This window comes from Echiichthys vipera (assembly GCF_963691815.1).
Source record: "Echiichthys vipera genome assembly, chromosome: 16".
Classification (NCBI taxonomy): domain Eukaryota; kingdom Metazoa; phylum Chordata; class Actinopteri; order Perciformes; family Trachinidae; genus Echiichthys; species Echiichthys vipera.
This window is the reverse complement of record NC_139841.1, coordinates 17,980,915-17,998,333: the sequence shown is the minus strand read 5'-3', so window position 1 is coordinate 17,998,333 and position 17,419 is coordinate 17,980,915. Positions and strand designations below refer to the sequence as shown.

The window sequence follows — 17,419 nt, the reverse complement described above, 5'->3', positions numbered from 1 at the left end:
CTCCCTAAAGAAGTGAGAGGAATCAGTTTTGAGGGTCAGAGAAAACCCACTCAAAACAAACCAATGCCTCATTTTTCATTTCCATTCCAGCAGAGCATAAACTGGGAGCGATCCAGACTTGACACTAGTAGGAAGAAACTACTGACCAATAAATATGAAGGCAGAAGACAGGGAATAAACTCACATCAAATATCCGTTCAAAGACTGTGGTTACCCTGACTTGGCTTTCATTTAAATAGCAACTGAACGTACAAAAGCACAACAGATAAAGAAAGTCAGACCACCGTTCCCCTGACACTTTTTTAATGGAGCTATATTGTCATCCCATATGTTTCTCACATCTTGAAGATTTTCTTCCAGACACAAGACTCTTTGCTTCTGCTTTTTTTTTAAGGTTTTAGACCAGAACCAGTATTGTCTAGTGCACATCTGTACATCAGGGACCCTTAAAAGCCCCCCTCATACCTTGGTGCAGTGTAGAGCCTTTTTTTGGCTAGAACGTAGCAGATTACAGTATAGTATGCACTGTTCCAAGAATTAGAACGCAAGTATTTTTGGCAAGGTCACATCAGGAACACACTTATGTCAACATGCAACTGACTGCAAAATACAGATGTGAATAAGACAATACTCTGTGTCCACTATATTATATTCGCAGTCAGTTACTAAGGTGTATAGAAATAACTCAATACTCGAAAAAACATCTGCCAACACACAAGAGGAAACTCCAGTTCACTGGATCATTCTTATACATAATCTGTGTCAAATTTAGAGTTCAGTGGGCAATGATGGAAAAAAGTAAAGTTCATCTCTACAGTCTAGAAACGCTTTCCTCAACTCCTCCTCATCATCATGAAAGACACCATATTTAAGATAGTTTGGGAAGATAAGGATATTAATAATCCAGTCCGTCAGGGTGCCTTCCGCCTGGTCTATCTCTCGCCATAATTTCTCCGAGATAGTTCTCCCTCTGCGTCCTCCTCAGAGTTTCTTCCTCATCTTACCCTTCTTTTGACCACCCCGTCCAAAACCTGACTTCTTGACTTCTCCGGCCCACTGTCTGTTCTTGGAACGGATGTTCTTCAGGCCTCCACTCTGCAGAAACTGGTGCTTCTGGTTTTGCTTGCGGTTCTTCAGAATCTGCTCGTTAGTCTTCAGCTCGGAGCGCACTTGGCGGCCACCTGGCGTATGCTGCTGTCCTACAGGGCTCTGGAAGTTAGGATTACTGCCGCGCCCACGACCCCCACCACGACCACGACCCCCACCCCCACCACGACCACGACCACGACCACGACCACGACCTGGGAGACAGAGGAAACAAAAACAAAAAGATTTTAAAAAATATAAATATAATGTATTTTTTGATGGTACAAATGGAATTGGGGAAAAAGCATTTAGATTTGATAAGTCATTCGTTTTTTGGTCCATCACATGCAATGGTACAGAACTAAAGTGTTCAAGTTAAGACTACAGTGGCTCTCCTCACCTCCTCCTGGCCTCCTTCCTCCTTCCATGCCTCCGTCATCGTCATCAACCTTGTATTTTTTCTTCCACTCCTCGTAACTGGCGTGTCGTTAAGTGATACAACATGTCAACAGATAAATATCATCAGAGATAGAGCAGTAACAGTAAAGTACACAAAGAGGATACAAGTTCTTCTTGTTCCTCTTGTTATCGATGACCTGTCCACCATCTGTTCTGATCTTCTTCTTGTGGTCATCCTTTCCTCCTTCTCTCACAAAGCGCTTCTTCTTACGGTCCCTACGAATGATAGAGAGATAATAAATTATGGTAAGAAATGGCAGATGGACAAGTTGTTAGAAAGGGGCAGATTTAGAGTGAATTTAAATTTTTACCATTTCATTATGGCCTTGTGCTGGTTCAACTTATTAGCATCATCTCCCATGAGGTCCAGGACAGCAGAGGAGGCCTGCTGTTCAAAGGCAGTGCCCTCTCCGCCGAGACTTAACCTACCACAACACAGAACATGAGTTACAAGTTATAACACGCAAATGATACATTTTAATCATCAAAAATCTCAATGGTTTATGTCTCACCCTCTCTCAGAGTCGAAGTCTTTGGGTCTGTAGGGGATGTAATACTCCTCATCTTTGCCTGACTGTCTGCTTCTCTTGTTCCTTTGCCGTTCATCCCCATCTTCTTGCAGGCTTTTCCTTTTGTTTCCACCTACCACTGTGGAGAACACCCCCTGGTGGATACAAGAAGATTTACATGTTAAATATTGACATCTAGGTTGGCATTCAAAATTCTGTGTAGAAAATGAAGATTTGCAACAATAATTAACACAAAGTAGACATGCTGCTCCATCTAATCAAAACTTCTTATATTTAAAATATATATATTTTAGAGCGTGTTTTGATTGATGAATTGATTAGTCGATCAACAAAAAATGAAGCAGCACCTGTTTTAAGAAACAATTTTTTTGCTGCTTTTTTTTTATCATTTTAGATAATAAACTGAATATCTTTGGGATTAGGGGACAAAACAAGACATCTGCAGACATCTACTATGGTTTTAGGAAATTGTGATTGTTCTCAATTTTCTGATATAAAATCCAAACAATAAATCAAGAAAATAATCACCAAGTTAATAGTCATTTAAAATTATCTATGTCGTCGCTGTCGGGCGGAAACCTCATATGTCCAGAATGGTGGTTTTTCAGGACATAAAAAAACAATTTTTAAAACAAATTAACTGTGTGTCATTAAAGTCGGTATTGTGTCTTTATATATGGTCATAAATTAGTAGATATCGTTATATTCTAAATATTTAACCACAATCAAACCCAAATGGACTTGAGGTTTTGGACCAGCGAATATTGAGTGATTATAATGGCTGCATCTAAGGCCGAGTGTGTTACATTTCATTATCAGCAATTGACAGCTTACAAACTTTAGTGTAGCTATGTGTGCACTCTGAAGCCCACTCTGGGCTATATTCTCAGTGCTCCACATGCAGATCTTACAGAAATGCGAAAGTAAAAGGACGCCTGATTTCAAATCATAATACCACAGAGGCATGAGAGTTTCTTGCCTTTAAATCCTCCTCTTCTTCTTCGACTGTGGCATGTGTGAAATCAGCGGCAGCAGTGGCGGTGGTGGGATTGACGGGATGCAGCAGCCGGTTTTCTGCATCCAGGTTCTCTCTCTGTTTGCTGAATTTGTCCACCAGACGCGTGTCTTTGGAGCGTTTGGCCCGCATAACCTCACCAGCCTGAGACTTACTGTTAGAGTTGATTTCGAAAATAGTCTACAAGAAGATGAAGGGAGAATTTCTGTAGGTGTTATCACAGGTTAGCAGGAAATTTCAGCACTAAGACATAAAAGCATAATTATCTACTGTAACTTACTGATTTGGATTTGTAGCCTTTGATGGCATCAACTATTTGAAGGCGCTCCAGTTCCATTTTCTCCAAACCCGACCCTGAAACAAGATCAATCAAATGCTTTTACCAGCTACTGTGTTTGGGTACCACCATCACTTTTCTCTTCATAGTGCATCCTCCTCCAAACTCACCTAGTAATGGATGCACACACATGCTGGACACATCTGTGCTTTTGACCCGTCTGATGGACTCATGTGCGGGGTTTGGTCGCGACTTGAGGTACTGCTTGTAGGCGTTCTCTGAGACATGGTGCAGGTTTTGCAGGTCCAGGGAGTTTTCGTGAGCCGTGATCAATTGGGCACTTTCGTCATCTAGGATACTCTGAGGGACCCGACCAAACACACCCTCCGAATCTGGAGAAGGGAAGGAGAGGTTAGGTTTAGGTCAGTTTGTGTGTAAATCAATCTGACAGTTCATTCATCATTTGAAGTCATTTCACAGGCATTCTGCAAAGCATACCTTCTGTGTGTTCAGGTGTGGCAAACTGAACAGGCCTTCCAAGGAAGAGGTGAAGGTCGTAGACAAATGCCATCTCATCTGGACAAATCAGACTGTAGGCTACTCCACTGCGTCCGGCACGTCCCACACGACCTGATTGGAAAAGAAAGGTGATGTCCGATGGACAAATCATTTATTTCATTCATTCATACAATATGGTAAAAAATGTATTATTAGGAGCAAATCAATCATAATTCAATGCATAACCAACTCACCAACTCTGTGCAAGAAGAGCTTGGGCTTGGAGGGGAAGTTGTAGTTGATGACATTGTCCAGCATGGGGATGTCTATACCACGAGCAGCAACATCAGTCACAATCAGCACCATGGCTTTCCGATGAACAAACTTCCCGATGTTGATCTTTCTGGCGGTCTGATCGAGGGCGCTGTAGATGTAGGCACACTCTATTCCTTCTAACGTCAGCAGCTGGAGATGAAAAACAAAGAAAATAAAACAAACGTGATTTTAACAACTAGACTTACTAAGGGGGTATAAGGGTTCACTGAGGGAAAAATAGTTATAGGAGTTATTTGTATTTGACCTCCTTGATGTACTCGACGTGGTGTTTGGTGGCTACGAAAACCACTGTCTGCTCCTGAGGCTTTGCGACGTTCCTCAGCAGGTGAAGCAGCAGCGCCTGCTTGTCATCCATACGCAGATGGAAAAATGACAGCTGACGGAAGACAGGAGAAATGATGATTTTGATCAGGATGGGCAGAGAAGAGAGAATTTAGCAAAGTCAGGAATTTAGCTCCAAACTTGAGATGCAACATGCACCTTTAACAGTCATATTTGTTTAAATTATCAATTAACCAATAACAGAGGTCTCAGATGGAGGTTACAGACATCACCATTCTGCAGTTACATGTCATATTATAAATGATTGAGCAAATCCTTCATTTCTTTATTATAATTAAAGAATGAATTGATTTATAAAAATAAAAGTTTGTTTTCCTCTTCCAACCCTGGTTTCTACAGGTGGAACTATACTAACAATGTGTTCATGTTTAATGAACATGTGTCCCTTCTTTACCTTAATCTGGTCACTGAGCTTTGAATCGACATCCAAACGAATCAACACCGGTTCAGTCAGCCCTGGAAATATTTTATAACATGATAATGGTTGTGGTTAAGGTGATGATCTTAAAAAGAAAAAAACAACTTCAATCATGATAGATGTATGTAAGAACTGATTGTTGATCTCACCAGCTCTGGCAAACTCCACCAGCATTTTGGGCAGAGTGGCAGAGAACAGCAGAGACTGCCTAGTGTCTGGAAGCCTCCGGATGATCTCCTGAAGCTGCTCAGCGAAACCCATTTCGAACAACCTGAGACGAGGAAGAGCACCGACACGTTCACACATACATAAGTGTGAATCCAAGCTGTGAAATTAAAATATGACGCCTTTAAACAATTCCAATTCTCACCTGTCAGCCTCATCAAACACCACATACTCCACACTCTGCAGCTTCAGGTTCATCTCGGAGACAACGTGCATGAGACGACCGGGTGTACCAATGATTCTGGGGGAAGGGCAGGGATCAGGATTAAAACATAGTTCAAAGTTTCATACTTTTATGAGACTAGAGAAACAGCGTTATGAGTTTGAAAACAAAACACTCACATGTCGGGGTTTTCATGAAGGGCGGCAAACTGATCGTCCATTCTGTAAAAGAGCATTTACATTTATTGCAGAGTTGCAGGATAACTGTACGGATCTCAGACTGCAGAAAAGTAACAGCACAAGAACAAGAATATGGAGAGGACACGCACCTGTCTCCACCAAGGATCAAGGCGGTCTTGAGGCCAGTGAATTTGCCCAACTACAAAACCAAAACACATTGAGATAAATAAAATCGGCCAACTTAAATAGCTAGATGAACAGTTAACACTGATCAGTCTTCATCTGACCTCTTTTGTGAACTTCAAGGTCTGCAGAGCCAACTCTCTGGTGGGGGTCAGGATGAGAGCCCTGGCTCCTGTCTGGGCTTGAGGGGCCTTCAGCTTCTCAAACATGGGCACCAGGAAGGCAGCCGTCTTACCACTGCCAGTCCTAGCCATGGCTACTATATCCTTGCCATCTAAAATCACTGGGACAGTCTGAAGTGGGGAAAAGAAGAATTGTGCATGAGAAGTTGTATTGTTAGAAGTGACAAATGTTTGATTACAGGCTCTTGAAGTGGCACCTATTTACCTTTCTTTGGATTGGAGTAGGGACTTTGTAACCCTTCTTCATGATGCCTTTATATACAGGGTAACTAAGACCTAAAATCATACAAAATGTAGTTGAACAACATTGCCTCTTGGGAAACAGTGAATCAGATTTTACTGATATAAATCTTTTCTTTTTTTAGCACATATGAACATACAAAGGAATATTGCAAGTATCCACTGAAGCACACAGCCCCATCTGTACACTCCTCACTCTGTCTTACCCATGGACTGAAAGCCCCCAGACTTCTTTTTCTTCTTGTTCTGGGCTCTGACCAGCTGCCTGGTGTCAGGCTCCACATCTGACAGGCAGTCTGATGTAGTCGGGAACCGTGGGAGTTTCCTCCCTGGCTGTGAAACCAAAAAGGAAACAACAATAGCTTGTTAATAACGTGACAGAAAGAGTAGTACACTGGGTAATTATGATAAGATAGGGTAACATTTCTAAACAACTTGCAGTGTTCAATCAGTCTCTGAATGTACAAATATTGTTTGTTTCAAAAGTTTAAAGGGTCCCATATTGTAACATTTGTATTATTATTACAATAATAAAGCAAGTTGAGGTGCTATTTAAATACAGGGAAAGTATCAAAACGCTCAATCCACAGAGAAATGCACACAGCCCGTACTCTTTGCCTTTACTGTAAATGAGCCGTCAGGACTTTCGGACAGTTGTGATGTCACGAATATAGCTTAAACTGTGCTGACCAATCAGAGCAGACTGTGCCATTTCAGGAGGAAAGAGAACAGTGCTAAAACTGAGCGTTTCAGACAGAGGGTGAAATATAGTACTGTACTGACTCTATGAGGAAAATGTGTTTTTTAACATGTAAGCATGTAAACATGTTCTCACAGAAACCTGAAATACAATAACGAAACTATGAACTATGAAATAGAGCATAATATGGGATCTTTACCTGCTAGACACAGTATATCTCCTACTTCAATCAACTGTTTTAGCAAAAATGTGTATTAAAAAAGCTATATTTAAATAAAGATCTACATAACGTATGATGGATGCAGCTATGGCTGCATGGATGGATGTTTTAGGAAATGCAACTTGTGTCACCGCACTTGTGCAATGTAGCAAGGTTCAGTTCTCAGTGACAGAGATTAAACAGATGAGGTGACAACAAGACACATACATTGCCTCTACATTTTCCTTACCTGATTTAATTTTCTGTGAATTTATTTTGACCTGTATTCTTACATCTACCTCATATATATATATATATATATATATATATATATATATATATATATATATATATATGACTAAGAGTATATTGCTTACTGTTTATTGTTTTTATATACTTTCTATATTTATTTAGCTAAGAGTTTGTTGGTTATCTTATAATGTTTGGGTTTTTAACCTCCCTTATATCTTTTGTAAGCTGCTGGAAACTCAATTTCCTTCTTGGGGTCATCGCAAAGGATCAATAACGTGAAGTCTAAGTCTAACTATGACTGGTTACGGTAGCCCTTTGAGTATATCATTTATATTGAGATATTTCCCGTGCCTGTTATATTATTTCATTATGTATGTGTTCTTATTTATGTGTCATAAGCAAAGTTGGTCGAGTGATGTTGGCAAAACAAATCGTGTAGTACAGGAACAGTATTATAAATCAATTGTTACAACGGACGCATCGTCAGTCAACAGCTTGGTAAGTTGCTTTTACATATTACTCCTTACAGAGTCATCGTCGTCCTTCATTTCAGCAGCCACTTCAAAGTCTCCGCTGTCAGAGCCTGTGTATCTCCTCTTCTTCATCGGTTTCTTCTTCCTCTGCGCCATCCTGACGCTTCAACGCCGCTTACGGACTGTCGTGTGTAACTTTCCTGAACGGTTTATGAAATAAAACGGCGTCAAACTAGTCAATACTGTTCACGGCAACTCAACACACAACAACACGGTAGGCAGACATGTTGGATACACGTGTGTGCTGCTGCTTCTTCTTCTTCTGCTGCTGCCGCTGCTTCTTCTTCTTCTTCTTCGTCTTCCGTTCTGGTATGTCGCTTCAAACTCAACAGCGCCATCTACTGCTACACAGCGTGTGCGCCTATGTCCAATCAGTCTTCACATCTATAAGTATGCATATTTTACTCCATCTCCGCATGCTCTGAGGCCATTACATTGTGGGTTGTGTAATTTCTGTCATCCTTAACTCTATACAACGCCCCACAACATAGTTTCTGGTGTAATCATGTTTCATTTACTTGCAGAGAATGCAGATTTTGATCAACTGTAGCCTACTTCAAAGCCAATAGCTTATCCAGCAGCTAAATCTAACCATATAACACAATTTTCCACTCTTCTTCAGTGGAAAAGGCTGATATTTTGTTTGACATATATAAGCAGAGGAGCACTGTCATGAATGCTGATTTGCAGATGTCAGGTTCTGTGGGTCCATCTTTTTAAAATCTACACTTACAGTATGGTGTCAGGTGCTTTTTATGTATCTTGTCAAATTACTTAACTTCTGTTTATAGTATTAAATCAGTTTGAACAAGAGTGGAGTGACATATATCTAAGTGTTTCACCCATTGTTAATCTATTTATTGTACAAACAGAGGTTTGTTTAGATGACAATTCTAAATACGCATTTTTCAGTTAGGTTCAAAGTTTATGTGTAGCTTACTCTTCACCTGATTTAAAAGAGAGAACATACAGCATCCTTGCTGCATTGCCTCCTATATTGTGCTGCTATTTCTGTGTGTGCACTTGAAAGGCTGGCACAGATGTCTCTCAGCAGTCTTAGTTTGAATCTCAATTACACCCTAATTTTCACAGCAACGCCTCTGATGCTGAGATGTATTATACACAGCCCAATACTGATTTAATCACAGGAGGTGTTTTGTCTCTCTTCCCCAGTAAGTACACATAAATTCTAAATCTTTGCATGATGTGATATTTCCTTTGGACCAATTGAACACTCGCAATGTATAACTGAAGGGAAACAGGGACATGTCAAGTAATACAAGCAAATAACACAATATGCATTATTTGTTTTATCATCCAAATAAAGGATGCATTAACTTTGATTTGTATTATTTTATTTATAATCCCTTTAGTGTATCAAAATGTGTAATTGTCATGTCTGTAATGCGTGCATAATTTGAGATGAGGAGCTGGCAGTAACCATGTCTTGCAGTGTGAGTGTAACACCATCCTGCAAACTCATACTAAGGTCAGTAGGGTGGCACATTTAGCAAAAAGAATCAGGTTTTGTTTTATCTCTCTGAGAAAAATGAGAGTCAGATATATCCTTAGGCATGTACATAAGAAAAGTAAAAGCATTTATGAGGCCTCTATTGTGATGACTATATATTTATATAATTCAGAACTCATAGGGCAATCAGTGCTTTTCTTTTTGTTGCATAATTCTTCATGAAGTGACTGCATAGGACATTTTGGCAAGCAAAGCCCACCCATCCATGCAACAACTGTCACACTTATGCTACTGGAATCCTGAAATATGCAATGCGATTCAGACACGTTTTAGTCCACTGCACAAACAGAGTTCAGAGACAGAATCACAAGGTTTCAGCAGGCATAATGTACTGTGCTCACTTTAGGATTCTGTCCTTAGATGCCATATTAATTACACATGTGCTAAACTATCCTAAGTCAGTGTTTGATATAGTGCTAGTGTTTACCACAAAGCCATATTTCATTCTTTGAAAAATAACACCATGAGATTGCTGATGACATAACGAAACAAAGCTCCCCCCCACTGATTAATATTACCCTGCCAAATCTGTCCTCTCTTGAAAGCTTTGAATCCAAATAAATCATACACAAACAGTTATATCTGTAAAAGGATCAAATATGAGTTTCTTACTTGTATTCTTATATTGAAGTTATTTTTGTCAAAATGTGTCTTTTGAAACCTCCAATAATCCACACATTCACTTCTAAGCACATTGATTATCAGAATCAGAATCAGGTTTATTGCCAGGCATTTTTCATTGCAAGGAATTTGACTGCCTACATAAATATAAACATGAACACAGGCAAACTAAACATATGGCATTGAATTATATACATGAAATATAAGTGACTGTATTTGTATGACCAGTGCAGGTGGTAGTGTGCAAGTTAAAGTGTCCAGTGAAAAAGGGGGGTGTTAATATAACACCTGTGATTTGGGTACATTAATATAACATATGAGTTCCAGATGTCGTTAATATAACGAATGACAGTTAAGTGGGCAAATGTAAATGTCAGTGATGTTTCTTCATGTGGTTTCATCAAAATGTGAGGCCAGCTGCTGCTCAAGAAAACAGCTGCCTAAGACATCAATAACCCAAATTAATTATGCTATGAGTATGTTATTCATTAGGATCTCTTATCTCATTATCTCTGCAGGGTATTTCTTCCCATAAAAGAATGAATAAACATTGTTTCTGTTTTGATCTCATCTGAATTTAATTTAAAAAATATATATTATTTAAGGTCCTATTATGCTAATTTTCAGGTTCATACTTGTATTTTGTGTTTCCACCAAAACATGTTTACATGCTTTAATGCTCAAAAAACGAATTATTTGTCCTGTGCTGTATGTGAGAATATACCTGTATTCTCCCTCTGTCTTAAAATGCTCCGTTTAAATGGCTTTTCTGCGTCTTCCCATCTGGTCTTTCTGATCTCTGCACTGTCATTGCAGCCGGAGAATAACTGTATCTATCTGTTTGAAGTATATTTGTTCTGAATTCTGAATACGGGCTTTTTGCATTACTCTGTGGATTGAGCATTTTGATACTTTCACAGTATTTATATAGCACTTCGACCTGCTTTATAATATAAATCAAAATCTCACTTTTTACAATATGGGACCTTTAATAAAAAAATATACATAAAAGGGGCATTTAATTTATCATTTTATAATAATGCACATTTTATATTTGTCAATATGTCTTCAGCTCACATGACTTCTTTTGCATTTGCCCAAAACTTTCTGTTGTTTATAAGCAGCCACAGTTTAATTTTCTTTAAATCACCCATGGAAATGTGTCCTTTGGATGATAACACTGACACTAATATGGCAGCCAAAACGTGTACTGCGCTGTTTGAAGTCAGTGGGCTGATGTACAGTAAATAAGTCAACACCATGGCAACAGCCCAGAGATAATGCCATTCATCATATTCCCTCACAGAGCCTGGCTGCGGTGGCCTGGAGCCAAATCTGTTCCGGGAGCCGAGAGGGATGACATGCAGGCAATAGGTGCAGCAATCCACCTATAGGATCCGCTTTTGTTCTTAAAGGTGATTGAAGTGATAAAGCCTGAGGAGGATTAAGATATGAAGCTGGCGGGGATGGGAAGATTGTGGTGTTTATGACTTGGCATTCGAATAAAGCGGATGTTGGCATTGGTGCGCTAACAGGTCAGCTTGCAAAGCTCCTGGCAGTGTCTTAACTCTCAATTCCACATCTATGTCAAGCCCTCGCGTTGAAAACAAGCTCCTGAATCCCGCTTCATCTCCGCATGAGTTTATTTTCTGATATTGCTTATTATTCATGAGGCAAGGCTTTTCAATGCTTCTATGAAAGGAAATAGGGTAGCATGTTTTGATTTGTTTACCTCTGGAGCATGGCTACACATCGCCCCACCTGTTACAAATCCTCTTATAGTATAATGATAAGATCTATAAGTGACAAACATACATAGATTTATGGGACTTGAGCTAAGCTGCATCCTGAGCTATAGTGGGGACTTACAGCGGAGTGTCTGACCTTTCAAAAACCTTTGGTGTAATATGTGATAACATGGATTTAGATCGCACACAAACACGCTGGTTCACCATGCAGTCAGTGACTAAATGGGCACTGAATGAAAGTCATTAGGAAAACAGATGTCAACATGTCTCAGGTTGGATTTTTATAAAGATGTTCTCCAGCAGAGTATGTGTAGCAGATGCTGCCTCTAAGCCTAGGAGATTGGGATGGCGGGGATGTTTAAATTAAGAGATTATTGAGCTGATGGTTTGTAAAGCTAAGCCTTTAAATGGGGGTAGCAGTTAAATATTCTTCTACTCTATCTGTGTCGATTTAATTATTTATCAACCTCTCTTTAAAAGGCTGGCCATGGGTTCAGTAGACCTTTTAAAAATAGTCCAAGCATCCAATTAGCACTGCAAGGGATGTGCTGTGCCATATTATGCAGGCATGTCCCTTAAGCAAGCCTTCAAATGCTGGTTTGATTTATTTCGTGCCAGATGCACATACATCCGAGGGGCAAATTAATCTTGGAAATCTGATAAGAGCTCCTCAAAAAAGTTTTAAATGGCTGCATGAGAGGATATATCGGCTTTGGAGCTGCAAACAATGAAATGATTATATCCTTATTGTAATATGTAAGATTTAATGTGAATGTTGAAACTGTTAAAACTGCTGTTTTCATAGTGTTATAAAACATATTATAACCCCGAGAGGCAATTCACCATTGTCTAAAATGAGGTCTGTGTATGGATTTCACACTGTGTCACTCAGCTAGGGCATTAAATTGAAGCTAATGCTTTTCTCCAAGCCAATACTTTCAATCATTTCTGCAGAAGATGCCTCTGGATCAGCAACCAGTGTCCATAATGCAGCTGTAGATAACCTGCTGAGGAAAACAGAAGGTTTCAGAGCAGTTGAAGAGAGGGTCAAAGCCTGGTCTTGGACTCACTGGACTGGCATGGCACTGCGAACGTGATAGCGCAGCCCCCAGTGACAGCAGCAGATGGTGAGATGGCCCCTGGGTTTTACCTCAAGGGCTGCATGGGCAGGGAGAGAGAGCAGCGATGCACAAAATATAAGGTCGCTGATTGGACCATGCATCTTAAGATGCCACAGGCTGATAAGACTCTGAGAGGAGCAGCGCTTACATGCTTGAGAAGACGTATAATTATGTTAGCCCGGTAGTTTCTCTGGACCCTCCACTTGTCCATCAGGGGTGACTGTAGCATATTAGGTCAGTAAATTGGCTGCACAGCAATCCTTAAAAAATATTGTAGGTATCAGCAAGAATTAATGTTGTGATTCTTTTTATACCGAAGATCATAATATGCACAAAAGATATAAAGCATACTGGAGTTATCTGTGCTTCTGCCATGCAAAAATGATGACACACATGCAAAGAAACAAGAACACGATATAATAAATTGTTACAAAAAATAACCCATGCATTGTATTTTGAGTACATGAACTCTTTAAATAGAAAGAGTATATTTTGTGAATTTGTGTGATAAATCAGCGCATTGTCACCAGAATATATGTATTTCATATGAAAAAAACCCGCTGGAGACCATAATTTAAAGGGTAATAAAGCAAAAATTCAGAAGTGCTTACATTTCCACAACTGGAGCTTAGCCTTTTGCTGAGACGTCTCCTCTGCTGTATAAGGAGAATCCGGCTTTGCGCTCCCTTCAGTGTAAAACTGCAGAGGCACATACATCCGGTCAAACTTTCAATTACTTGATATTCTGGGTGCTAAAAGGCAGTTTCCCTTCAAGGCTTCAGCAGTTAATCTTACAGCAAGTGCCAGCATTAAGGCGATAATCACGAGAAATGTGACAAAAGCACAAAAACTGTCCCTGAAGGGAAGCAAAAGCGACTCAACCAACTGGTGGGACATCAAAGTCTCTGAAAAGTGAAGTCTCAAACCTCGCCGATGCAGTTTCTAGACTTTTGTTTCTTATTTAGCTGCACGTAGCCTGCAGAATATCTTTCCATGTTGTGTAGAGTATTGTGGCCCAACACTGGTGGATTACTGCTCATTAAAGCTGCAGAGAACCCGCTGGGCTGTGGTTAATACACTAGACTTAATGGCCATTTTCAGTTTCATCCCTTCTACACTTTTAAAGGAGGGTTATATGCAATGACAGACGCACATGAATTAAAGCCTACAGAGCAGAATTAACTTTTCATGTATTTCCTCCTCACATCCTTGTTGTTTCTTTTTGGTCGTTGCTTGCACAGCCTCGGGCTCAGTTCTTCTTCTGGTGTCTTAATTGCAATTTCATCAAGAATTTAAAGCCGTGTTGCCTTCCTTATTCTTGTCACTGTCACTCCAAACTAGCCACCGCAGGGGACTTCAAGGGTATTTAAAGCAGCTATTGTGTGTCATAAGATAAGTCAGGAGCAGCTTGGGGAAGACTTACTTTCCTCATTGTAGTTCTGCCGGACCTCCTCTCCCCCCCTCCGAATTCATCCTTCTCTCACTCTCTCTTTCATGGCTTTATCATTCGAAGGCTAAAGCAGCTCAGCAGAATATAAATGAACGAGGGCTGTAAGATGGGGAAAGAGGGAAAAGGTCAAAAGACAAAAATTGCATGTGCACATCAGCAACGGGACTTTTACAAGGGCTGCTCTTTTATGCTTCACGCCACTCAGTTCGGCTGTGTCGATGCAATATGAACATTTCACATTATAGATTCATCGCCCATGTCCATGACGAATGGGAATCTTGAGATGTTGAGTTGTGCGGGTGCGTGGGTGTGTTTTGTGAGTGTGCATGCGAAATGTTATACTTTTAGAATTAGTAGCTACTATATATTATATTAAGATAAGGTTTTTTCATTATGAAAAGAGTTCATGTTCAAGCAGAACTTTGGCATCTTGGGAAATATGATTATTTGGCTTTCTGGTAGAATTAGAAGAGATCTTATTTAACTTTCAGCAAGAAAGCGAATAAGTGTATTTCCCAAGTGCCAAACTATTCCTTTAAGGTTATAGTGTCACACACACACACGCACACACACACACACACACACACACACACACACACACACACACACACACACACACACACACACACACACACACACACACACACACACACACACACACACACACACAGGAATACTGATTAAAGCTAAGCTTAAAACAGCAACCTTTCCTGCCTCACCTCCTCATGCGCACACAGAACTGTCCACATGACCTCTTCTACCTACCATATGCTTCACGCAGATAGTACGCACTGCTGACATTTCCCTTCTCTTGCCCTATTTTTCTTTCTCACACTCACACACAAACAATGACTCATGAATAGAAGCACAGCGAGGAAAGACAAAACTCATACACAGCTGCACATACTTACAAATAAAAAGAGGCGTATATGTGAAACAAAAGAAATTAACTGCAGGCATTGTTTGTTTTTCAAATGTGCGCCAGTGAAAAAATATAGCTTGTCTGCATTCCACTGTCATCAAAACTTATGTGGAAAATCTGCGCTCGTCACTCTAAATATGTCTTAATATGAATGACAGTGATCACTGGCAGCCATCTATCAGGCTGGACCATATGTTGCTCTGGGTGGGGAGGCAAAGAGGGCTTACCACAAAGCCTGCCTTATCCGCTGGCATTACAGTCTCTAAGAAAGGATTTACTCTTTAATTCTTGATTAGATAGAATTTTCTCCCCAGTGTGCAAGCACAGTGATACACAGAGCAGAGATAACCTGCCCTATTCGGAGTGTGTGTCCTATGGCAATGCTCCCTCTCTGAGAGACACACGCATGCACACACCGTCCTGGCCCCCCTGGTGTGCCATCCCATTTAGCGCCTGGGCTTTTAACACATTGTGATAGGGCTATTATTAGAAGTGATGAATTATCAATCAGGAATTAATCCTGATTGATGTGTTTTCCCCCAACTGGAAAAGGACCACTCTCGCTTGCAGCAATGTTTTTTTTTCTGTGATGAGAGAAGGTGGTTCTTTCATTCTTTTTTTTTTTCTTTAGGGGATGAGATGAGAGAACAGATCAAACCACTAGTTCCACCAGCTTCTCCTACTCAGGACGTGAGGAGACCACTGAGGAAGACATTCATTTATTTAGTTCCCTCTCTCATTTATCTTCCTCCCCCCTCGTCTCTTTGCCTGACTGGCTGCTGAGCTGACTGACTGCCTGGATGGTTGGCTCCCCCTCTCACTGGACACTAACTGGCAGTTAACTCACGCACTGCGTGAGCTTCGCTGAGGCTGGGGTGGAGAGAAACACTCGGGCTGCTCAGGCTTTGGAAAGTGAGATCTCTGCTGAGGTTCTCTCTCTGTCTGGTGGACTATTAGATGAGGGCAGAGGAAATCTCTGGCTCTCTCTCTTTCTCTTACTTCCTCCAGCACTGACCACTGACCATCACTACTGTGCTGCATCCATGACTTTTCATACCTGGCTGGTGTATAGGCTTGGATTTATCTTGGTTTGGGCACTCTGCTTGAAACAGGGTGAGTAGGACGTATTCTGGTATTTAAACTGAGAAATTTGTAGTGAGTAGAGATGTGTGTGTGTGTGTGTGTGTGTGTGTGTGTGTGTGTGTGTGTGTGTGTGTGTGTGTGTGTGTGTGTGTGTGTGTGTGTGTGTGTGTGTGTGTGTGTGTGTGTGTGTGTGTGTGTTTGTGCGTTCGTGCGTGTGTGTGTGTGTGCGTGCATGAATGTGTAAATGTGTAAATGTGTGCGTGTGTGTTATATGTGTGCTTATAACAGGCATATAATCGATGATATTCATAATATTATACTGGCAGGTAATATGTTGTATATGAAGTATACAAATATAATAAAAATACAGTGAAAGTACTGTAAAAATTTGTATGACATTTTCAAAATATTAAAATAACACAGCAGTTGCGTCACAGAAAACAGGCTGGTGAATGTTTCAGACCTAAACCAACTGAACGGATCCCATGAATATAATGAACGAGCATGTTGAAAGGATATTCCAATAAATATGCCTTTGTGCTGCACGTAATTGACTTGGGAGTTCAAATCCATGCCTTGCAACAATAGGTCTGGCAAACTAAATTTCCCCATAGAGCAATAACGATTGACCAGATACGGCTTGACTTGTAACCTTTGTTACACTTGGGGCCAAACAAGAAGACACTGAGGTGATGTTGTGTGCTGATGTGTTGCTTTGCTTGATTCATATCTCAGTGTTTGGTCTGAGTCAGATCACCTCTGATCCCAACTCCAGACCAGAGGGTGAAGTGTGCTCATTGACAGACTAATGATGGTCCATTGGGCAACATCCGTGAGCCAACAAATAGTTGGGTATAGATGTGACAATAGGATTAGATTTTAAAATGAATGTTATTTCTGTTTAGAATTCAACATAAAAATGAATAAAAGGTGATGGTGATAGTATTGAGGGGGTTTTAATGAACCATAACTATCAAACAAACATCATTAGCTGACTCTGAGATTAATACTACAATAGCATCCAATCTAATATGTTTATGGTGCCCTAATAGCTTAATTTGAGACTAACTTAATTTTAAGTCCTACTAAAAAAACTCCAAATGTTCCCTAAAATCCATTTTGTTTG

General features: G+C 40.3%; 1 protein-coding gene across 1 annotated transcript; it reads right to left on the bottom strand.

Annotated features, from left to right (window-relative positions):
• Nucleotides 1–286: 286 nt before the first annotated feature.
• ddx54 (DEAD (Asp-Glu-Ala-Asp) box polypeptide 54) lies at nucleotides 287–8,027 on the bottom strand. The gene is made up of 20 exons (XM_083930259.1): nucleotides 7,812–8,027; nucleotides 6,340–6,466; nucleotides 6,099–6,169; nucleotides 5,816–6,004; nucleotides 5,678–5,727; nucleotides 5,529–5,570; nucleotides 5,332–5,427; nucleotides 5,111–5,232; nucleotides 4,938–4,999; nucleotides 4,446–4,577; nucleotides 4,120–4,330; nucleotides 3,866–3,997; nucleotides 3,538–3,759; nucleotides 3,371–3,444; nucleotides 3,055–3,270; nucleotides 2,058–2,209; nucleotides 1,857–1,970; nucleotides 1,651–1,761; nucleotides 1,487–1,563; nucleotides 287–1,301 (listed from the first exon to the last, which is right to left on the bottom strand). The coding sequence occupies exons 1-20, from the start codon at nucleotides 7,911–7,913 to the stop codon at nucleotides 982–984; spliced, it is 2,622 nt and encodes an 873-aa protein (XP_083786385.1). The 5' UTR covers nucleotides 7,914–8,027; the 3' UTR covers nucleotides 287–981.
• Nucleotides 8,028–17,419: the final 9,392 nt, after the last annotated feature.